General features: G+C 46.4%; 2 protein-coding genes across 2 annotated transcripts in view; both read right to left on the reverse strand.

Moving 5' to 3' along the window:
* The window catches only part of TIMELESS (timeless circadian regulator), a 34,412-nt gene extending 20,284 nt beyond the window's left edge, over nt 1–14,128 (reverse strand). Inside the window, exon 1 of the mRNA XM_025401440.1 lies at nt 13,973–14,128. The gene's annotated coding sequence lies outside the window, so the exon portion shown is untranslated. The remainder of the gene's footprint in view (nt 1–13,972) is intronic.
* Nucleotides 14,129–14,164: 36 nt separating this feature from the next.
* MIP (major intrinsic protein of lens fiber) lies at nt 14,165–19,597 on the reverse strand. Its single transcript, XM_025402774.1, has 4 exons — nt 19,206–19,597; nt 18,543–18,707; nt 18,025–18,105; nt 14,165–16,137 (listed from the first exon to the last, which is right to left on the reverse strand). The coding sequence occupies exons 1-4, from the start codon at nt 19,563–19,565 to the stop codon at nt 15,952–15,954; spliced, it is 792 nt and encodes a 263-aa protein (XP_025258559.1). The 5' UTR covers nt 19,566–19,597; the 3' UTR covers nt 14,165–15,951.
* Nucleotides 19,598–19,909: the final 312 nt, after the last annotated feature.

A 19,909-nucleotide genomic window follows, 5' to 3' on the forward strand; every position in this document is an offset into this window, starting at 1 on the left:
GGCATAAGCCACCAGGCCTGGCTAATTTTTGTATTTTTAGTAGAAACCAGGTTTTGCCACGTTGGCCAGGTGAGTCTCGAACTCCTGACCTCAAGTGATCCACCCACCTCGGCCTCCCAAAGTGCTGGGATTACAGGCGTGAACCACAGTGTCCGGCCACTACCAAAAATATGTTTTTGTAATTAGCCAGGTGTGGTGGCACATGTCTGTGGTCCCAGCTACTCAGGAGGATCACTTGAGTCTGGGAGGTTAAGGCTGCAGTAAGCCATGATCGTGCCATTGCGCTGCAGCCTGGGCAAAACAGTGAGACCTTGCCTCAAAAAAAAAAAAAAAAAAAAAATCAGCCTTGTACTTGGCTTGGTTGCCCCCTCTAGCTGTTGGTCGCCCTACCCAGGAACACAAACATACATGTTTCCAGACACAGAGCACACCCAATGGTCTCCAAACACGCACTCAGTTTATTATTCCTCCATGTGGGAGGTCTACCCTCCTTTACAAAAGTTCTAAGCCTATCTGACCTTCAAGATCAAGCTCAAGGCCGGGCGTGGTGGCTCAAGCCTGTAATCCCAGCACTTTGGGAGGCCGAGATGGGTAGATCACGAGGTTAGGAGATCGAGACCATCCTGGCTAACATGGTGAAACCCCGTCTCTACTAAAAAATACAAAAAACTAGCCGGGCAAGGTGGCGGGCGCCTGTAGTCCCAGCTACTCGGGAGGCTGAGGCAGGAGAATGGCGTGAACCTGGGAGGCAGAGCTTGCAGTGAGCTGAGATCCGGCCACTGCACTCCAGCCTGGGCGACAGAGCTAGACTCTGTCTCAAAAAAAAAAAAAAAAAAAAAAGATCAAGCTCAAATGCTACTCCTCCACAAAGTTTCTCTTGATAGCCCACAACAGGATGGGATCTGATGGCAGGTCTCACACTGTATGTACTTCCTACTCCAGCACCTAACTACTTTCTGTCTTACATTATAATTACCCAGAACAGTTTTTTCTCCTCTACCAAACATTGTCTTACGTACTTCTGAACGCACCGAAACTAGGAACTTTCATATGAGAGAGATTCAGCAAAAACTGTTGAGTACAACTTGGTGTTCACAGAGACTGGTACCTCGACCAAGCAATCCTTGCTCCAGAGATTCCCATTGGATTGACTGAGACTATCAGATCCGCCTTGCTGTCTGAGGCTCCTGCTGTCCCCCAATCCTGCTCCTTCTCCTTAATCTATTACAGGTATACTTCTCGATAAGCCCCTCATACCCCCTAACTCCATCTCAGTGTCTGCTTCCTGGAAGACCTGAACTAACTCAACTACCCTACCTTCCTTCCATGGTTATTGTGTGAATCCAGTGAAATCACTCAAATAAAAGCACTTTGTAATCTGTCATAATACAAAGTTAAATCAGTGGTTTCCATGCTTTATGATTTCATGTACCAGTATATTCCCACCCCAAGTGGGGAACCATCCTATCTTGACTGGTAAGAACATTAAAAATAAGAATAAACAGGCTGGATGTGGTGGCTCACACCTGTAATCTCAGCCCTTTGGGAGGCCCACCTGTATGGATCACTTGAGCCTATGAGTTTGAGACCAGCCTGGGCAACATGGAGAAACCCCGTATCTACAAAAATTACAAAAATTAGCCAGGCATGGCAGCATGCACCTATAGTCCCAGCTATTCGGGAGGCTGAGGTGGGAGGATCATCTGAGCCTGAAGAGGTCAAGGCTGCAGTGAGCCATGATCACACCACTGCACACCAGCCTGGGTGACAGAGTGAGACTCTGTCTCAAAAATAAATAAATGAAAACATACAATAATTTAAAAAACAACATCCTACGAACATCGATTAATGCCAATGTTTCATAAAATAAACAGCTTAACACCCTAAAAAAGTATATAGTATACGATATAATCTCAGCTATGTCCTTTAAGATCCATAATCACTATGAAAAACTCCATACTGTCTATGGAAAAACCAAACACTGACAAATATTTAAAGAGACTTATTCTTAACCAAAGAGTAACTGTAGACCAAGAAAACACTAACTCAAGAAGTCTTGGCTGGGCATGGTGGCTCACGCCTGTAATCCCAGCACTTTGGGAGGCCGAGGTGGGTAGATCACCTTAGGTCAGGAGTTCAAGACCAGCCGGACCAACATGGTGAAACCCTGTCTCTACTAAAAATACAAAAATTAGCTGGGCATGGTGGTATGCGCCTGTAGTCGCAGCTACTTGGGAGGCTGAGGCAGAATTGCTTGAACCTGGGAGGGAGAGGTTGCAGTAGGCTGAGATAGCACCACCGCACTCTAGCCTGGGCCATAGAGCAAGACTCCATCTCAAAAAATAAATAAAAATAAAAAGTTGAGTCAGTAGAAAGGAATATTTAACATCAATGTAACTTAGTTAAGGAAGTCTGCTAACCACTGTGTCATTGGTGCTATGCCAGAATCAAGTTATGAGAGCAAGCCATAACATACTGGGTCCAAGTGATCTGTTTAGCAAGATGGATGGGCTGCGGACATGGCTGTCTCCAGGCTCCTCAGGAAGGAATTCAGAACACCGAACAGTGGTCAGAATTCAGTAAGAATACATTATCCTTATTTTCTCATTTCACTTCAGATGGATGGAAATGTTATCATATACTAGTGTTCTTCTAGCATTTAGAAATCATTGATTTGTATAATAAAAACTGTAAACCAGTCCAACAAAAGGAAAGCTCCAGCTGCAGGGCTTCATTTTGTTTTGCTCACTGCTGCATTCTCCAGTGCCTAGAATAGAGCTTGGCATATAGCGAGCATGCAGTTTTTTTTTTTTGAGATGGAGTCCAGCTCTGTTGCCCGGGCTGGAGTGTAGTGGCGCGATCTCGGCTCACTGCAACCTCCGCCTCCCAGGTTTAAGTGATTCTTTTGCCTCAGCCTCCTGAATGGCTGGAATTACAGCCACACGCCACCACACCTGGCTAATTTTGTATTTTTAGTAGAGATGGGGTTTCACCATATTGGCCAGGTCTTGAACTCCTGACCTCAGGTGATCCGCCCACCTTGGCTTCCCAAAATGCTGGGATTACAGGCGTGAGCCCCCTCGCCCGGCCGAGCATGCAATAAATCTTTGCTGAATTTTGACTCAACAGATTATCCTGGGTCATACCCTTTGAAACAGTAAACTCATTTCAGAAAATAGAACCCAAGAAAATAATTCACGAAAGAAAGGAAATCATTTGTACAAAACCAAAAATAGTAATATCTTTTCCTAGTGCACTCGAGTTTACAAAATGATTTTATAGCTTTTTTTTTTGAGACAGGGTCTCACTCTGGCACCCAGGCTGGCACCCAGGAGTGCAGTGGTACAATCATGGCTCACTGTAACTGAAGCAGCACAATAGGGAAAATGAGGAGGATAATAGTAAAGGGAATTCAAAGTTGGATAAAGGGCAGAATTAGTAAGAACATGAGAGCTGAAGCAAGGTGAAGGGGTAGGTGAGCAAAAAGCAAGATAAGAGGCAGAAGTTAAGCAGGCCAAAACAAAAAGTAAGAGAAGCAAGCAAGAACCCCATGGCCGGCAGGATCTAGACCAAACCAGCAAGGGGCAGTTCTTCAGGGCAAGGCATATGCATCAAAGAGAAAAACCTGTCCTTATCATACCCCGTATGATAATCACCTCATCAAAACTCACGCATATGGACTGAATATCATGCACGCACTTAAAATTATGGGATGGAGGCAGCAGGCAAGCACTAAGCAACACACCCATCAGTCAAAAAGGCAGACACTGGCTAGAGATTAGGCAGCCAAAAAAACACATAAAAAGACCCAAACTACACCAAAGTATGCTGATCTCATTTTGCAGAGGTCAGTCTGCTCTCTCACTCCCAAAGTGTTAATACTGGGCTTGATAAACTTCTTTTTTTTTTTTTTTCTGAGATGGAGTTTCACTTTGTCACCCAGCCTGGGGTGCAGTGGCACGATCTTGACTCACTGGAACCTCCAGCTCCCTCCCAGGTTCAAGCGATTCTCCTGCCTCAGCATCCCAAGTAGCTGGGACTACAGGCACCCACCACTGTGCCTGGGTAATTTTTGTATTTTTAGTAAAGATGGGGTTTCACCATGTTGGGCAGTCTGATCTCGAACTCCTGATCACAAGTGATCTACCTGCCTCAGCCTCCCAAAGTGCTGGGATTACAGGTATGAGCCACTGCACCCGGCCCCAGCTAATTTTTTAATTTTTTGTAGAGACTGGGTTTGGCCATGTTGCCCAGGCTGATCAACTCATAAGCTCAAGAGATCTGCCTGCCTAGGCCTCCCAAAGTGCTGGCATTCCAGGCTACATGAGCCACAGTGCCCAGCAGGCCTTCATAGCTTCAAATACTTTGAACATACAAGTCCTCAGTGATAGGTACAATCATCTCCATATTACAAATCAAGAAAAACAGGATCAGAGAGAATAAACATCCCAATATAATGTTTTTATAAATGAGTTATTTTATTTATTGAGATAGGGGTCTCATTCTGTCATCCAGGCTGGAGTGCAGTGGCACGATCTCCACTCACTGAAGGCTCCACCTCCCCGACTCAAGTCATCCTCCCACCTCAGCCTCCCGAGTAGCTGGGACCACAGGCATATGCCACCATGCCCAGCTATTTTTTTTTTGAGACGGAGTTTCACTCTTGTTGCCCAGGCTGGAGTGCAATGGCGTGATCTTGGCTCACCGTAACCTCCACCTCCCAGGTTCAAGCAATTCTCCTGCCTCAGCCTCCCAAGTAGCTGGGATTACAGGTATGCACCATCACACCCCGTTAATTTTGTATTTTGAGTAGAGACGAGGTTTCTCCATGTTGGTCAGACTGATCTCAAACTCCCGACCTCAGGTGATCCACCCGTCTCTGCCTCACAAAATGCAGGGATTACAGGCGTGAGCCACCGTGCCCGGCGTGCCCAGCTAATTTTTTGGTATTTTTGGTAGAGACAGGGTTTCACCATGTTGCCCAGGCTGCTCTGGAACTCCTGACCTCAAGTGATCCTCCTGCCTCCTAACTATGCTAACTCAAATTTGAAAGTCTATATTTAAAAAGGGCACAGCTGGGCTCAGTGGCTCATGCCTGAAATCCCAGTACTTCAGGAGGCCAAGGCGGGAGGATCACTTGAGCCCAGGAGTTTAAGACCAGTTTGGGCAATATACTGAGACCTCATCTCTACAAAAAATTTTTAAAATAAATTATCCAAGTGTGGTGGTGCATGCTTGTGGTCCCAGCTACTAGAGAAGCTGAGGTGGGAGAATCACTTGAGCCTGGGAGGTGGAGGTTGCAATGGGCCGATATTGCACCACTGCACTCCAGCCAAGATGACAAAGCAAGACTCTGTGTCAAAAAAAAAAAAAAAAAAAAAGAGGAATGGAATACTGACTGATACATGCCACGAAGCAGATGAAACCTGAAAACATGTTCAGTTAAAGAAGCCAAACACAGCCGGGTGCAGTGGCTCACACCTGTAATCCCAGCACTTTGGGAGGCCAAGGTAGGCAGATCACCCTGAGGCCAGGAGTTTGAGACCAGCCTGGCCAACATGGTAAAACCCCGTCTTTACGAAAAATACAAAAAAATTAGCTGGGTGTGGTGGTGGGCACCCGTAATCCCAGCTACTCGGGAGGCTGAGGCAGGAGAATCGCTTGAACCCAGGAGGCAGAGGTTGCAGTGAGCCCAAATCACGCCACTGCACTCCAGCCTGGGCAACAAGAGAGAAAACTCCACCTCAAAAAAAAAAAAAAAGAAGTCAAACACAAAAGGTCATATATTGTATGATGGTATTTATATGAAATGTCCAGAATAGGCAAATGCAATAGGCTGATATGGGCACAGTGGCTCACACCTGTAATCCCAGCACCTTAGGAGGCTGAGGTGGGCAGAAATGGTTGTACAACTCTCTGAATATACTAAAAATCACAGAATTGTACAGGGGTTTTCTTGTTTTTGTTTTTGTTTTGAGACAGGGTCTCACTCTGTTGACCAGCCCAGGCTGGAGTACAGATCAATCATGGCTCACTATAGCCTCAATTCCTTGGCGCAAGCAATCCTCCCACCTCAGCCTCCCAAGTAGCTGGGACCACAGGTGTTCAATACCACACCTGGCTAAGTTTTTAATTTTGTGTAGAGCCGGTACCTCCCTATGTTGCCCACACTGGTCTCAAACTCCTGGCTGGCCTCAAGCAATCCTCCTGCCTTGGCCTCCGAAAGTGCTGAGATTACAGGTATGAGCCACCACACCTAACCTGAACTGTATATTTTAAAAGCGTGAATTTTACGGTATATGAATTATATCTCAAACAGCTGTTATAAACACTCCACACAATTACTATACACATTCTGTTTCTACCATTTTAACACCAAAAAAAAACTATAGACAAAAATCTCAGGATAAAATACTGGCCTTTAAATTTAATAAATATGACTTCATGAAAAAAATTCATTACATTGACTTTATTTTCACATTTCATCATAGACCAGGTGAGAATTTTGTCAAACACCATAGAGTCAGTGGATCTGGACATTTAAAAGGGATGTTAGTTACTTTTCCTACTAAGTATTAAGCAGTTCAGATGAAGCAATATTCATCTGAAATCAATACTTGGAGGCATTAAAATGCAAGAACCAAAAGAAAACAACAGATAAAATATTAAATGCATTTGCAATTCAAATTAACTTACCTTTTTTTTTTTTTTTTCTGAGACAGAGTCAGAGTCTTGCTCTGTCGCCCAGGCTGGAGTGCAATGGCACGATCTCAGCTCACTGCAACCTCCGCCTCCCAGGTTCAAGCAACTCTTCTGCCTCAGCCTCCTGAGTAGCTGGGACTTCAGGCGCGTGCCACCATGCCCGGCTAATTTTTATATTTTTAGTAGAGACAGGGTTTCACCATATTGACCAGGCTCGTCTTGAACTCCTGACCTCATCTTAGAGCAATTTGACAGGCAGTTTACAGTTTTGTTTTGTTTTGAGACAGGATCTCCCTCTGTCACCCAGGCTGAAGTGCAGTGGCGTAATCTTGGCTCACTGAAACCTCCACCTCCCGGGTTCAAACTATTATAGTGCCTCAGCCTCCCAAGTAGCTGGGATTACAGGCCTGTGCCACCATGCCAGGCTACTTTTTTTGTATTTTGTAGTTGAGATGGGGTTTCACCATGATGCCTAGGCTGCTCTCGAACTCCTGGCCTCAAGTGATCCACCCACCTCGGCCTCCCAAAGTGCTGGGATTACAGGCATGAGCCATTGCACTCAGCCAATGTTTGTTGAATTTAATAATGATAATAATAAAAAGCCTGTATTCTGTATGTCTTTTTAAATGTTATTTTTCTAGTAATTTTATTTTACAGAAGTGCTTTTAGAACACTACTGATCTGCAACAGCTTGAAGGAAAAATCTACCTCGTCCTTTACCAAGACAGTTTGAGAAGCAGTGATATTAAGCACTCTACCCAGTGCTGAGCACAAAGTAAGAACCTCTGGCTGGACATGGCGGCTCACGCCTGTAATCGTAGCACTTTGGGAGGCTGAGGTGGGAGGATCACTTGAGTCCAGGAGTTTGAGACCAGCTGGGTAACATAGGGAAGCCCAGTCTCTACAAAAAATAAAATACAAAAATTAGCCACGCGTGCTGATGTACACCTTTAGTCCCAGCTACCCAGGAGGCTAAGGCAGGAGGATCACTTGAACCCAGGAGGTCGAGGTTGCAATAAGCTGAAATCGTGCCACTGCACTCCAGCCTGGGTAACAGAGTGAGACCCTGTCTCAAAAGACAAACAAACAAAACAAACAGAAAGAACCCCACAAATATTAATTTCCTCTCCATCTGTCAGACTCTATAGTCAGTTACTATATGCTTAGGGAGAACCTTCCTGGCAAAAAATAGTGTGCAGGTGCAATGGCAGTGCTAAAGAAATTTAAGAAATTTAGTTGCAGAAATAAAACTCACATAATATAGACAAACAATGTAAAAGATAAGGCAGTACAAGCTCTAAATACGTGATACTGAAAAAAACTAAAAAACTAGTACTCTTTTCAGGTTAAAGTGGTCAAGGAGGTTTTGTCTGAGGAAGCATGATTAGAACTGGGCCTTTGAAAGCTGCATAGGATTAAGGCAGCTGGGAATAGGAGGGGCATTTAAGCAGAGAACTGCCAGTACAAAACCAAAGAGGGAGCCATTATGAATAGATGGGTCCATCAGGAAATCAATGGAAAAGCAGCTGGACCCAGCTTTATGGGAAAAACCTCATCTTTGTCCATCAGTTCAAAGATTTAGAACCTAAGCCAGGGAGCCACTGAAGATTTCTGAGATAGAAAACAAAATGATCAAACCAGGGTCACACATATCCTACTACTGTATCACTATACACATCAGTTTGACCATTTTCCCGTGTGGCCTCCGTCTCTTTTCCTTTCAGCGCACTCTTTTCCTTGCAGCGCACCTGCGAAAGACCATAACCTCAGATCAATGCAATCATCTGCTTCCTAGACTTCAACTTAAATTAGGCCCAGATGTGCTGGAGAAAACCAAATGACCCTGTATAGTGATACAAGACACATGTATAGCCTGCAACCTGAGCAGCAGCAAATCATTTCAGTATTCTTTTTTTTTTTGAGACAGAGTCTCGCTCTGTCATCCAGGCTGGAGTGCAGCGGCATGATCTCGGTTCACTGCAACTCCGCCTCCCAGGTTCAAGCAATTCTCCTGCCTCAGCCTCCTGAGTAGCTGGGATTACAGGTGCCCACCACCACGCCTGGCTAATTTTTGATTTTTAGTAGAGACAGGGTTTCACCATGTTGGCCAGGCTGGTCTGGAACCCCTGACCTTGTGATCTGCCTGCCTCGGTCTCCCAAAATGCTGGGATTACAGGCATGAGCCACTGCGCCCGGTTTCATTTTGGTATTCTTGGTCAGCTTCATTGTCTCTTCCCAAAGAACCACTATCCCTAACTTTTGTCATTATCCTCAAGCCCCTTCACTCCACTGCTTCCTTGCCTCCCACGTGGTTTATGTGCTCCCTTCCTCTTAGGAACAATTGAGGTTATCAGACATGAACTCTCTCAACTCTCTCCACCCGAGCCTAAAAACATACATATTTCAAACACCCACCCTTAGTTCTTTGCTTCTAATCTAAGCACTCTGTAATCCTCATTAATCACTTCCTGTCCCTTAGTTGGTTATTCCTTATTTCCAACCTTCCCTTTATGCTAGCCCTATCCCCATATATTATGAGTTGCTCAAGGGTATTCCATCTTTTTTTTCTTTTGAGATAGTGTCTCAAAAGTGTAGTGATGTGCAGTGGTGTGATCTCAGCTCACTGCAGTCTCAACCCCCCAGGCTCAAGCTATCCTCCCACCCCAGCCACCCAAAGTGCTGGGATTACAGGCATATGCCCCCACACCTGTCCTAGCTCATCTTAAGGGGGAAAAAAATCCAACATAAAATAAAACTTTTCCCTTTGACCTCTTATTGGCTGTTCCTCCTCCTACTTAAGTGCTGATTTTCCTTAGGCCTGCATCTTTAGCCTTCTTCCCTTATCACTGTACAAGGCCTGATTGGGCAAACTCACTCTCTCCCACGCACTTCAACTACCATCCAAGCCAGACCCAGCAAATCTGTTTTTCTGGCCCCTCTGAGCTCTCGAGTTGACAATCTCATATATTAAACTAACTGAATAGCATTCTCTACCTTCATGTCTCAAAGATACCTCAACATGTCCAAAGCTGAACTCATCTTCCCAAGTCTGACTCCACTTTGGCTCTCTCAAGGACTGATATTATCTCCCTCAGTGAGGAAGGCTAAGAGTTTCACCTTATTAAAAGAAACCTAAGGCCAGGCGCACTGGCTCACGCCTGTAATCCCAGCACTTTCGGAGGCTGAGGTGGGTGGATCACCTGAGGTTGGGAGTTTGAGACCAGCCTGACCAACATGGAGAAACCCCATCTCTCCTAAAAATACAAAATTAGCTGGGTGTGGTGGCGCATGCCTATAATCCCAGCTACTTGGGAGGCTGAGGCAGGAGAATCGCTTGAACCCAGGAGACAGAGGTTGTGGTGAGCTGAGATCGCACTATTGCACTCCAGCCTGGGCAACAAGATAGAAACTCCATCTCAAAAAAAAAAAAAAAAAAAGGCTGGGCACGGTGGCTCATGCCTGTAATCCCAGCACTTTGGGAGGCCGAGGAGGGCGGATCACCTGAGGTCAGGAGTTCAAGACTAGCCTGACCAACATGGAGAAACCCTGTCTCTACTAAAAATACAAAATTAGCCAGGTGTAGTGGTGCATGCCTGTAATCCCAGCTACTCAGGAGGCTGAGGCAGGAGACTCACTTGAACCCGGGAGGCCGAGGTTGCAGTGAGCTGAGATCGCGCCATTGCACTCTAGCTTGGGCAACAAGAGCGAAAGAGCGAAACGCCGTCTCAAAAAAAAAAAAAAAAAAAAGAAACCTAGGAGTAACCTTAGCTCCATCTCACTTAACTTTCTTAAGTTTTTCTATCAGTTGCTGTCTATCCTTTTATCCCAATTGCTACTGCCTTAGTTCAGTTCCTGAGTAGCTCTTGCTTAGGTTACTCAACCTCTTCCTATCCTCTTTCTCTGCCTTCAGGCTTTTTTTCTTTTTTGACAGAGGGTCTCGCTTTGTCACCCAGACTGGAGCGCAGTGTTGCAATCACAGCTCCCAGTAGCCTCGACCTCCCAGGCTCAAGCAACTTTCCCACCTCCGTCTCCCAAATAGCTGGGACTATAGGGTATGTCATCACACCCTGCTAATTTTTGTATTTTTTGTAGGGACAAGGTTTTGCCATGTTGCCCAGGCTGGTCTTTAACTCCTGGGCTCAAGCGATCCACCCACCTAGGCTCCCAAAGTGCTGGGATCACAGGCATGAACCCAGCTGCCTCCAGTCTTGTTCTATCTAGCCTCAATATGGTTACCCAGTTTAGGCATATAACAATCCTGCTTAAAACACTTCAATGGATACATAAGAAACTTCATAGTGATTGTCTCTGAGAACTGGGGGATCTAGGATAGGAGAAATATTTGTCTTTCACTTTGATACTATTTGAATTATTTACTATTAGCATGCATTACTATAAAAACCTAAAGTTTCAGTGACCCCCATTGCCTACAATACAAAGTCTTTCATGAATCTCTCTCCTGTTTACCTCTCAAGCTTCTCTCTCAAGCTACTACTCTATCCAGAATGGCTTCCCATCCAAGTATCAACTTAGCTCTGAAGACTGTCCAGGCCAGGTGCAGTGGCTCACGCCTGCAATCCCAGCATTTTAGGTAGCCAAGGCGGGTGGATCGCCTGAGGTCCGGACTTCAAGACCAGCCTGGCCCAACATGGTGAAACCCTGTTTCTACTAAAAATACAAAAATTAGCCAGGTGTGGTGGCGGGTGCCTGTAATTCCAGCTACTTGGGAGGCTGAGCCAGGAGAATCGCTTGAACCTGGGAGACTGCACCATTGCTCTCCGGCCTGGGCAACAAGAGCAAAACTCGGTCCCCAAAAAAAAAAAAAAAAGGCTATGCCCAAAAGGGACTTCCTCCTGACTTCTCCATATAGAAGTGACCTCCTTTTCCTTTTCCTTGTTGTTTACTGTGTGCCATATTCAGACTTCCAACATGGTACTTACAATTCATGTTGTATACAATAGTTAAATTAAAAGTCTAACTCCTTCCCTTAGCCTTAGATTCCCTGAGGACAGAAATTCTTTTTTTTTTTTTTTTTTTTTTTTTTGGAGACAAAGTCTCACTCTGTCACCCAGGCTTGAATGCAATTGTGCGATCTTGGCTCACTGTAACCTCCGCCTCCCAGGTTCAAGTGATTCTCCTGCCTCAGCCTCCCAAGTAGCTGGGATTACAGACACATGCCACCACACCCAGCTAATTTTTGTATTTTTTTTTTTTTAGTAGAGATAGGAATTCTTATTCACTTTTGAATTTTCAGATCCTTGTTACAGGATCAGAATTTCCACAGGTGGGGCTTAGGCAAGTGTTTTGAGAATGTTCCCCAGGTGATTCTAACTATCCTATGTTAACTGCACTAAAACGTAAACTCTTTCACATCAGGAATTATTACCCAGCACAATGTAGGTGCTCAATAAATACTTTACTAAACTGAACTGAAACAGACAAGTCTGGAAGATGAGGGAGAAGAGTTTGGAGCTAAAGATCTGAAGGCATCAGGATGTAAGATGGTGGGAGTGCAGTGAGAGAAAGGAAGCAGGGAAGGGCTTCTTTATGACCCTTTCACTGTAACTGCAGAAGACTCAATTACGTGTGTTTTCCTTACGACCTGAGTTCCTGAAGGGAAGGGAACTCTCCGTCCTACTCATCTCCGTAAGCCTGGCGCTAAGCACAGTGCATGGTACATGTTAGGAGCTCAGTAACCTTTTATTGATCTCTTATTGATCTTTTTATTGTGTGTATTGGCCTAGAAGGCTGGATAAATTGATTTTCAGAGGGACAATTAAGTTCAGTCTTCAAAGAGAAGTTCACTTGGCAGAGCAGTGTCAAGAACTTCCAAGCAGAAGGAACAGCAGGAACGTAAGTTCTAAGACATGAAAGAGGGCAGCCACAATCTTTCCATGTGGCCAGGAGTCAGGTGCATAAGAACTTTACAAAATGAGATTGAGAGGGTCAAGGCCAGACTGTGTGAGGCCACAGACACCCACCTACGGATTTAAGGTTAACTGTGGATGGCCAAAAAGGAGTTTTAAATTTAACATGAAATGATCTACCTTTACTCTGTACAAAGTACTAATGGGGCCACGCGCGGTGACTCACACCTGTAATCCCAGCACTGTGGGAGGCCAAGGCGGGTGGATCACTTGAGGTCAGGAGTTCAAGACCAGCCTGGCCAATAAGGTGAAACCCCATCTCTACTAAAAATACAAAAATTAGCCGGGTGTGGTGGCAGGCACCTGTAATCCCAGCTACTTGGGAGGCTGAGGCAGGAGAATCGCTTGAACCTGGGAGGCAGAGGTTGCAATGAGCCAACATCAGGCCATTGCACTCCAGCCTGGGCGACAGAGCGAGACTCCATCTCAAAACAAAAAAACAAAACAAAACAAAAAAAAAACAGGCCAGGCGCTGTGGTTCACGCCTGTAATCCTAGCACTTTGGGAAGCCGAGGCGGGCGGATCACGAGGTCGAGTTTGAGACCATTCTGACCAATATGGTGAAACCCCCGTCTCTACTAAAAAAAAAAAAAAAAAAAAAAATACAGAAATTAGCCGGCCATGGTGGCGCGCGCCTGTAATCCCAGCTACTCAAGAATCTGAGGCAAGAGAATCGCTTGAACTCGGGAGGCGGAGGTTGCAGCGAGCCGAGATGGCGCCACTGCACTCCAGCCTGGGCGACAGAGCGAGACTCCGTCTCAAAAAAAAAATAAAAAAATAAAAAATTTGAAAGTACTAGTTGAAGCACGAAAGGCAAAGAATTGAGAGGCTAAAGGGAAAAAAGCTTCATTAGCGGCTGAGGTCCAGCTGACAGACCCAAACATTAGGCAACTGAGGGAAGGGAGTGAGAAATCCATTCCATAAAACTCAGGAAGTCAGTCAAGCGGCCTGTAAATTGCGACCCCTGCTGACCGTCAGGCCACACACTGGTTTTTTTCAGCTCTCAACAAGATGCGGAGCTCCGAAGTGGAACTCCCCCAGGCACCTTCTGTTCTACTTCAGGAGTTCCAAGCCCCTTCCCATCACAACCCCATCCCGCGGGAGGCCCAAGCTGTGCGGAGCAGCCCAGGGATAAGTCAGCCGCCTGGGCGACCTGGGAACGCAGCGCCGGAGACTAAGGAGCAGAGTACAGAACTGCGCGTGCGCGCCTCCAGCACGAGCCCCGCCCCCCGGCTCTAAACCGGGTGGCGGGAAAAGGGACTCAGCGCCTCCTGAGAATGCCCCCATAGCTTCGAAAGGATCCCCGTGTCCGCTTAGCGCCTTCTCGCCACACACTCACTCACCCGCTCCCTGCGGGTCCTCAGAAGCCCGGAGGAGCCAGCGGCCCTCAGGCGCGGGGCTGCAGCCTTTCCGCCACCACGCTCGTCTGGAGTGGTCCCTGCCTGCGCGGAGAGCGAGGCGGGGCTAGCCAGGCTGGTCCACGTGACTCCGAGCGAACTGGGGCGGAGATTCGTGAAGAAGGAAGGAAAAGGGAAGCGTGTGCAGGGACTGTTTTATGTGAGGTCGATCTAAAAATCACAGCGCTATGAATTTTCTGCTGAATTATAGTAGAATCAAAGTCCGATTAGAGGTGAATTTACAAACATTCTTCCCCTTCTTCTAGTCAAGCGGACTATTCCAAGTCTTAAATAGTTAGTTAGAAAAGTTAGGTTTTATTTGGGAGGAAGTAAAGAGCTGAGGTAAAGGGAGGAATGGTCTTCTGGGGTGGGGGATGTCTGTTGTATTATAGGTATAAGTTTAAAGCTTTCAAAGTATATAAGAGGCTCATAAAAGGAAGAAAGCAACCATAAATATTCATTGATCAGTTGAGGGTCTTTTCTGGCCTCTCCTGAGATGATCTTGCCAACAAGAAAAGATAATAGGGCTCTGCTCTGGCCCCCTGTAATCCCAGCTACTGGGGAAGCTGAAGCAGGAAGATCGCTTGAGCCCAGGATTTCTAGGCTGTAGTGTGCAATGGTCGTGCCTGTGAATATCCATTGCATTCCAACCTGGTCAACATAGTAAGACCCCCATCTCTTAAAAAAAAAAAAAAAAAAGAAGAAGAAGAAGATAGGGCTCAAACGAATAATAATCTCCTGAATTATTAAGCATTTGAATAGAAGGAATCAATTTCTGGGGTATGAGGGAGTTAGAATAGATTTCCTTCAAGATGAAAGGACAGATGACAGAGAAAAATACACAGACACAAAACAAAACAAAAGAAACACTGAACTAGTGATAAAAGCAGAAAGATGCCATTTGAGGAGTGTTTTGATTTGCTTTAAATAAATTAAAATAGAGTCAAAGCCTCTCTCCTCATGCCCCCTACTACCACCCCTGCATTTATTTGCTCCAGGAATCAGATTTCCTGTGTTGGCCTTAGGGCTTAAATACCATCTGCCAGGCAGTCACACCAGTGGATGTCAGGCTGACCAGTTAAGCTGCTTAATTTTTCTAGATTCTAGGCTTGCCCAAGCCCTATTTAGGTTGGAAGCTCCTTGGCCCAGGACCTCTGAAGAGATCCATTATGCCAGAATGAACACAACCAGTCAGTGGATGTAGACAGGTTTACGTGGCTTTACAGAACAGCTCAAATCCTAGTGTTCACTTTTCTCAGAGCTACTTCCCCACCCAAGTCCCTGGGGCAAGCATCCCTGAGATAAGTAGGCTATATGTTCCCATTAACTTTCCCCCAATTCTTTGGTACACCTGCATCCTGATCTGGGGCTAATATCTCCATTTTCACCACCCACCTCCCTTGAGTCCCTTCTCCTAACCCTTGGAATGCCTTGTCTCCTCCACTTCTCTCCATCTGCCTCGTGTAAGGAGTAACTCCCTGCTTCTCTGTTCCTTCAGAAATCAAGAGCCACACACTTGACTGGCAACAGGGTAAAGGCCAGAAACTTAAGGTGTTGGTTACCCTGTACTCACCATACTGGGTCAAGGAAGGGAGGTATAGGATGGCACCTGTTTTTGCTTCCTTAGCTCTCATTGCCCCAAAACTCAGACACAGCCACAATCACTCACATTCATATGCACAATCAGCACACACGGCGAAGAGAGGTGGGATGGGGAGGAAGGGAAGCTCGCACCAACCAGCTCATGAATGCAACTTGAAAGATTTCACACAGCAAAAGGAAAAAAAAAAAACAAAACACATACATAAGTTAAAAAATAAAGAAGTACATGCCCCTCCCCACAGTCTCTTTCTTCATCTAGGGGCTGACTCAACCCTTCCCAGTAAACTCAGAAGCTTTCTACTCCCTCTATTCAGCTGGAGCTTCTACAGGGCCTGGGTGTTCAGTTCAACAGGTTCCCCTGTGACTTCTGGTTGTCCATTGGAGTCTTCGGGTTTGACACCCCTGAGGACAGACAGTCTCTCAGAAATACTCTTGAGCCGGGGGAAGAGAAGGAAGTCGTAGAGGAGGCTGCCCAGACCCCCTCCAATGATTGGGCCCACCCAGTACACCTGTAGGAAGAGAAAAGGAATACTCAGGCTTGGGGAGGGGACAGAGCAGCAAGGCTGCTCTTTTTCCAACCGCATTAGTGGAAAACAAGATATTGTGCACTTGATATATACAATAACCTCACCGTTTATTTTCTGATTCATCAAATTACTCCTGTATCCCACACCTTAGCATGTGTATATTCTATTTGTTGTTATCAATTTGCACTAGTTTGTATGTTGCTTTCAAAAATTTTTTATAAATTGTGTGAAATACATATAAAATTTACCATATTAAATATTTCTGGGGCCAGGCACGGTGGCTCACGCCTGTAATCCCAGCGCTTTGGGAGGCCGAGGCGGGCAGATCATGAGGTCAGGAGATTGCAATCATCCTGGCTAACACGGTGAAACCCCGTCTCTACTAAAAAACACAAAAAATTAGCCAGGCGTGGTGGTGGGCACCTGTAAACCCAGCTACACAGGAGGCTGAGGCAGGAGAATGGCATGAACCTGGGAGGCGGAGCTTGCAGTGAGCCGAGATTACGCCACTGCACTCCAGCCTGGGCGACAGACTTCGTAAAAAAAAAAAAAAAATTTTTGGACAGGCACAGTGGCTTACTCCTGTAATTCCAGCACTTTGGGAGGCCAAGGCAGGCGGATCACAGGTCAGGCGTTTGAGAACAGCCTGACCAACATGGAGAAACCCCGTCTCTACTAAAAATACAAAAATTAGCTGGGCGTGGTGGCGGGCACCTGAAATCCCAGCTGATCGGGAGGCGGAGGCAGGAGAATTGCTTGAACCCAGGAGGCGGAGGTTGCAGTGAGCCGAAATCGTGAGATCAAGCACCACTGCACTCCAGCCTGGGTGACAGAGCGAGACTCTGTCTCAAAATATATATATATATATATATATATATGTTTTTAAGTATACAGTTTAGTAGTGTTAAGTATATTCACATTGTTATGCAACCTATATCTAGAACTTTTTCATCTTGCAAAACTGTAACTCCATACCCATTAAACAACTGCCTATTCCACCCCACCCCCATCAGCCCCTGGTAACTATCCTTCTACTTCGCATCTGTGAATTTGAGTACTTTAAATACCCCATATAAATGTAATCATACAGTATTTGTCTTTTTGTGACTGGCTTATTCACTTAGCATAATGGCCTCAAGATCATCCATGTTGTAGTATGTGTCACCATTTCCTTCCTTTTTACAGCTAATATTCAATTTCTGTATATACCACATTTTGTTTATCCATTCATCCACTGAGGAACACTTGGGTTGCTTCTACCTCTTAGCTATTGTGAATAATGCTGTTATGAAATTGGGTGTACAGCTTTGAAAAATTTTTAAATTATTTCCATATGTTTGGCTTGCACAACATGAACATAACCAATATTTATTGAGTACTTACTTTATACCAGATTCTGTGCTAAATGTTTCTCACATATAACTTTCACACATTTCTCGTAATGTCCCATTTTATAGTAAAAGAAACTGAAGCACAGAGTGATTATTTGCCCATGGTCACACACAAAGCCAATAATGTATTAGAACTGGGATGGAGCTGAGGCCCATTTGTGCTCACAACACATCCTGATCTCTGAGAGCAGAATTTATTGTGCTCGTATTTAGTTGTCTCTCTTCATACCCCCTGGTTCAGCAACCAGTGAATACTCAGTGCATGCTCCCTGACTAACCAGAGAAGGAACAATATGAGCGAGAGCCTCTCCTTCTAGCAAAATCATGAATCCTGCTCACACAGGCATGCCAAACTCTCTGACAGCCCCCTTAGCTGAGTGCTGGTACATGCAGAAGGAAAGCAGGAATCCAGCCTGGAACCTGCAGTCCACAACCATCCAGAAGGGCTCCAGGATCTTGCCCCTCTCCCTTCACTCACCCAATGGTTGGTGAAGTTCCCAGTGAGAATGGCAGGAGCAAAGGAGCGGGCAGGATTCATGCCTGCACCAGTATAATACATCTGCAAAAGAGACAGTTGTAACTCAGGCACCCCCCTACTCTACCTCAGCTTCTCTCCCCACAACCCACATTGCCCCTGAGAGATGGCGTCTTGTCTCCAACCAGCAGCAAGTGGAGAGAGACAGCCTGCATGACTCTCCAGGAGTTCCCACAATGGGGTGAGGGCAACTGATGCCCTATCTGGGAACAGACTATGGATCCATAGGCAAAGCCCATGTCTAGCCATGATGCATGCATTTCTACCTTGGGGTCAAGAAGGACTAGAATAGCAGTCCCAAGAGAGGGATAGGGCAGAGTTGATTCCTTTGTGCCAGTACAGAGTGCAATGGATAATGTTCATGTTTGACAGTGAAGTAGACAGGAAGAACCCTTAAAAGTTGGGAAAGGTTTAGGGGCCCCAGAATCCTTGAATGAGAAGCTGCTCTCCTTCCTGCTTACCCCAAAGAGGTGCCCCAGGGCAAGGGAGAAGCCGACGGCCAGGGCCACGGAGCCTAGTTGGCCATTCCGCCTCTCATCGTATGTGGCAAAGATGCAGAGCACGAACTGGAGTGTCAGGAAGATCTCCACTGTGGTTGCCTGGGCCACGCTCACCCCAGGGTGCAACTGCGCAAAGGAAGAAGAAGAGAGGCAGCTCATGAGGGCTGCCACAGTGTTACCTCCTCAAGACTTCCCCGGCAAGGATCTCCTTATGGCATCAGGTTCCTGGAGAGGAAGGATAATACAACCCCCTTCATAATCATTGTATTTGCATCTTAGTATCTCCTAACAATGCTCCTTCATGATGGAAAAGATTGCAGCCACTTACATGGATGAGGAAACTGAGGCCTTGAAAGGTAAAATAAGTATCCTCAGCAACCTGAAAGGAGTTGGAAGGAAAGCTGAAACTCAAACTCAGGTTTCTTAATTATCAGTCCAGGGACCTATGCCTTCCTTAAAGCTCTAAACCACCTGTCGATCCTCTCCACTTTGACACACACATGCTCACACATGCACGTATTGTCCCAGACCCCAGGGGAGCTGAATCACCTGCACCAGTCAGGGAGTCAGGGTAACAGAGAGTCAGGACACCAGGTTCCCCATCCCCTCTCAGCCAACCATTACCGTGTTGAGTGCTAGGTTTCCTCGGACGGCAGGCGGGGTAACGCTATACAGCACAGCAGCCCCAGCCACAGCTCCCAGGAGCTGGGCTGCCATATAGCAGAAGGCACGGAGCAGGGACATCTGGGAGCCCACAAGGAAAGCAAAAGTGACTGCAGGATTGACGTGGGCTCCACTGATGTGGCCCACAGACTGCACCAGTGTAGCCAGGGCCAAGCCAAATGCCATAGCCACCTGCAGAACATGCAGGGGTCCAGGAGCCCAACGCAGTGAGGACCCCAGCCCGAAGAAGACATAGAAGAGGGTGGCAAAGAACTCAGCGAATATGGCCCTCCAAAAGGAGGCTGACCGCAGTTCCCACATGGCAGGGGGGATGGGCACAGTGCCTGGGTCCCTGCTACCCCCGTGGCCTTGTCTGGGTGGATGGTCCCCTTTATAGAGGACTCTTAATCCCTGGGAGGGGCAGACTGAGGTAGCTGGCCCAGCCTCTTAACCCCTTCACAGCTGTGGAGGGCTAAGTCCCCTCCCATACATGGTAAAGATGCTGGATTTTCCCTCCTGTCTCAACTGGGAGATGAGCCAAGAGAGCCATGGCAGTGAGGGTGGGATTGGGGTCACAGCAGGAGAAACTATGAGAAGTGGGGGTGAAGACAGTGGGACTGGAAGAGTCTGCCCTTCTATATGTGTCAAAATTGGGGTTCATAGTC

This window comes from Theropithecus gelada, chromosome 11, assembly GCF_003255815.1.
Source record: "Theropithecus gelada isolate Dixy chromosome 11, Tgel_1.0, whole genome shotgun sequence".
In the NCBI taxonomy this organism is placed as follows: domain Eukaryota; kingdom Metazoa; phylum Chordata; class Mammalia; order Primates; family Cercopithecidae; genus Theropithecus; species Theropithecus gelada.

Excerpts from the sequence above, each read along its gene's own strand:
- MIP (XM_025402774.1), bottom strand. The coding sequence starts at position 19,565 with ATGTGGGAACTGCGGTCAGCCTCCTTTTGGAGGGCCATATTCGCTGAG. Across the intron at positions 18,708-19,205 it reads GAAACCTAGCACTCAACACG|TTGCACCCTGGGGTGAGCGT; the intron begins GTAATGGTTGGC and ends TCCTTTGCGCAG. Across the intron at positions 18,106-18,542 it reads CCCTGGGGCACCTCTTTGGG|ATGTATTATACTGGTGCAGG; the intron begins GTAAGCAGGAAG and ends TCTCTTTTGCAG.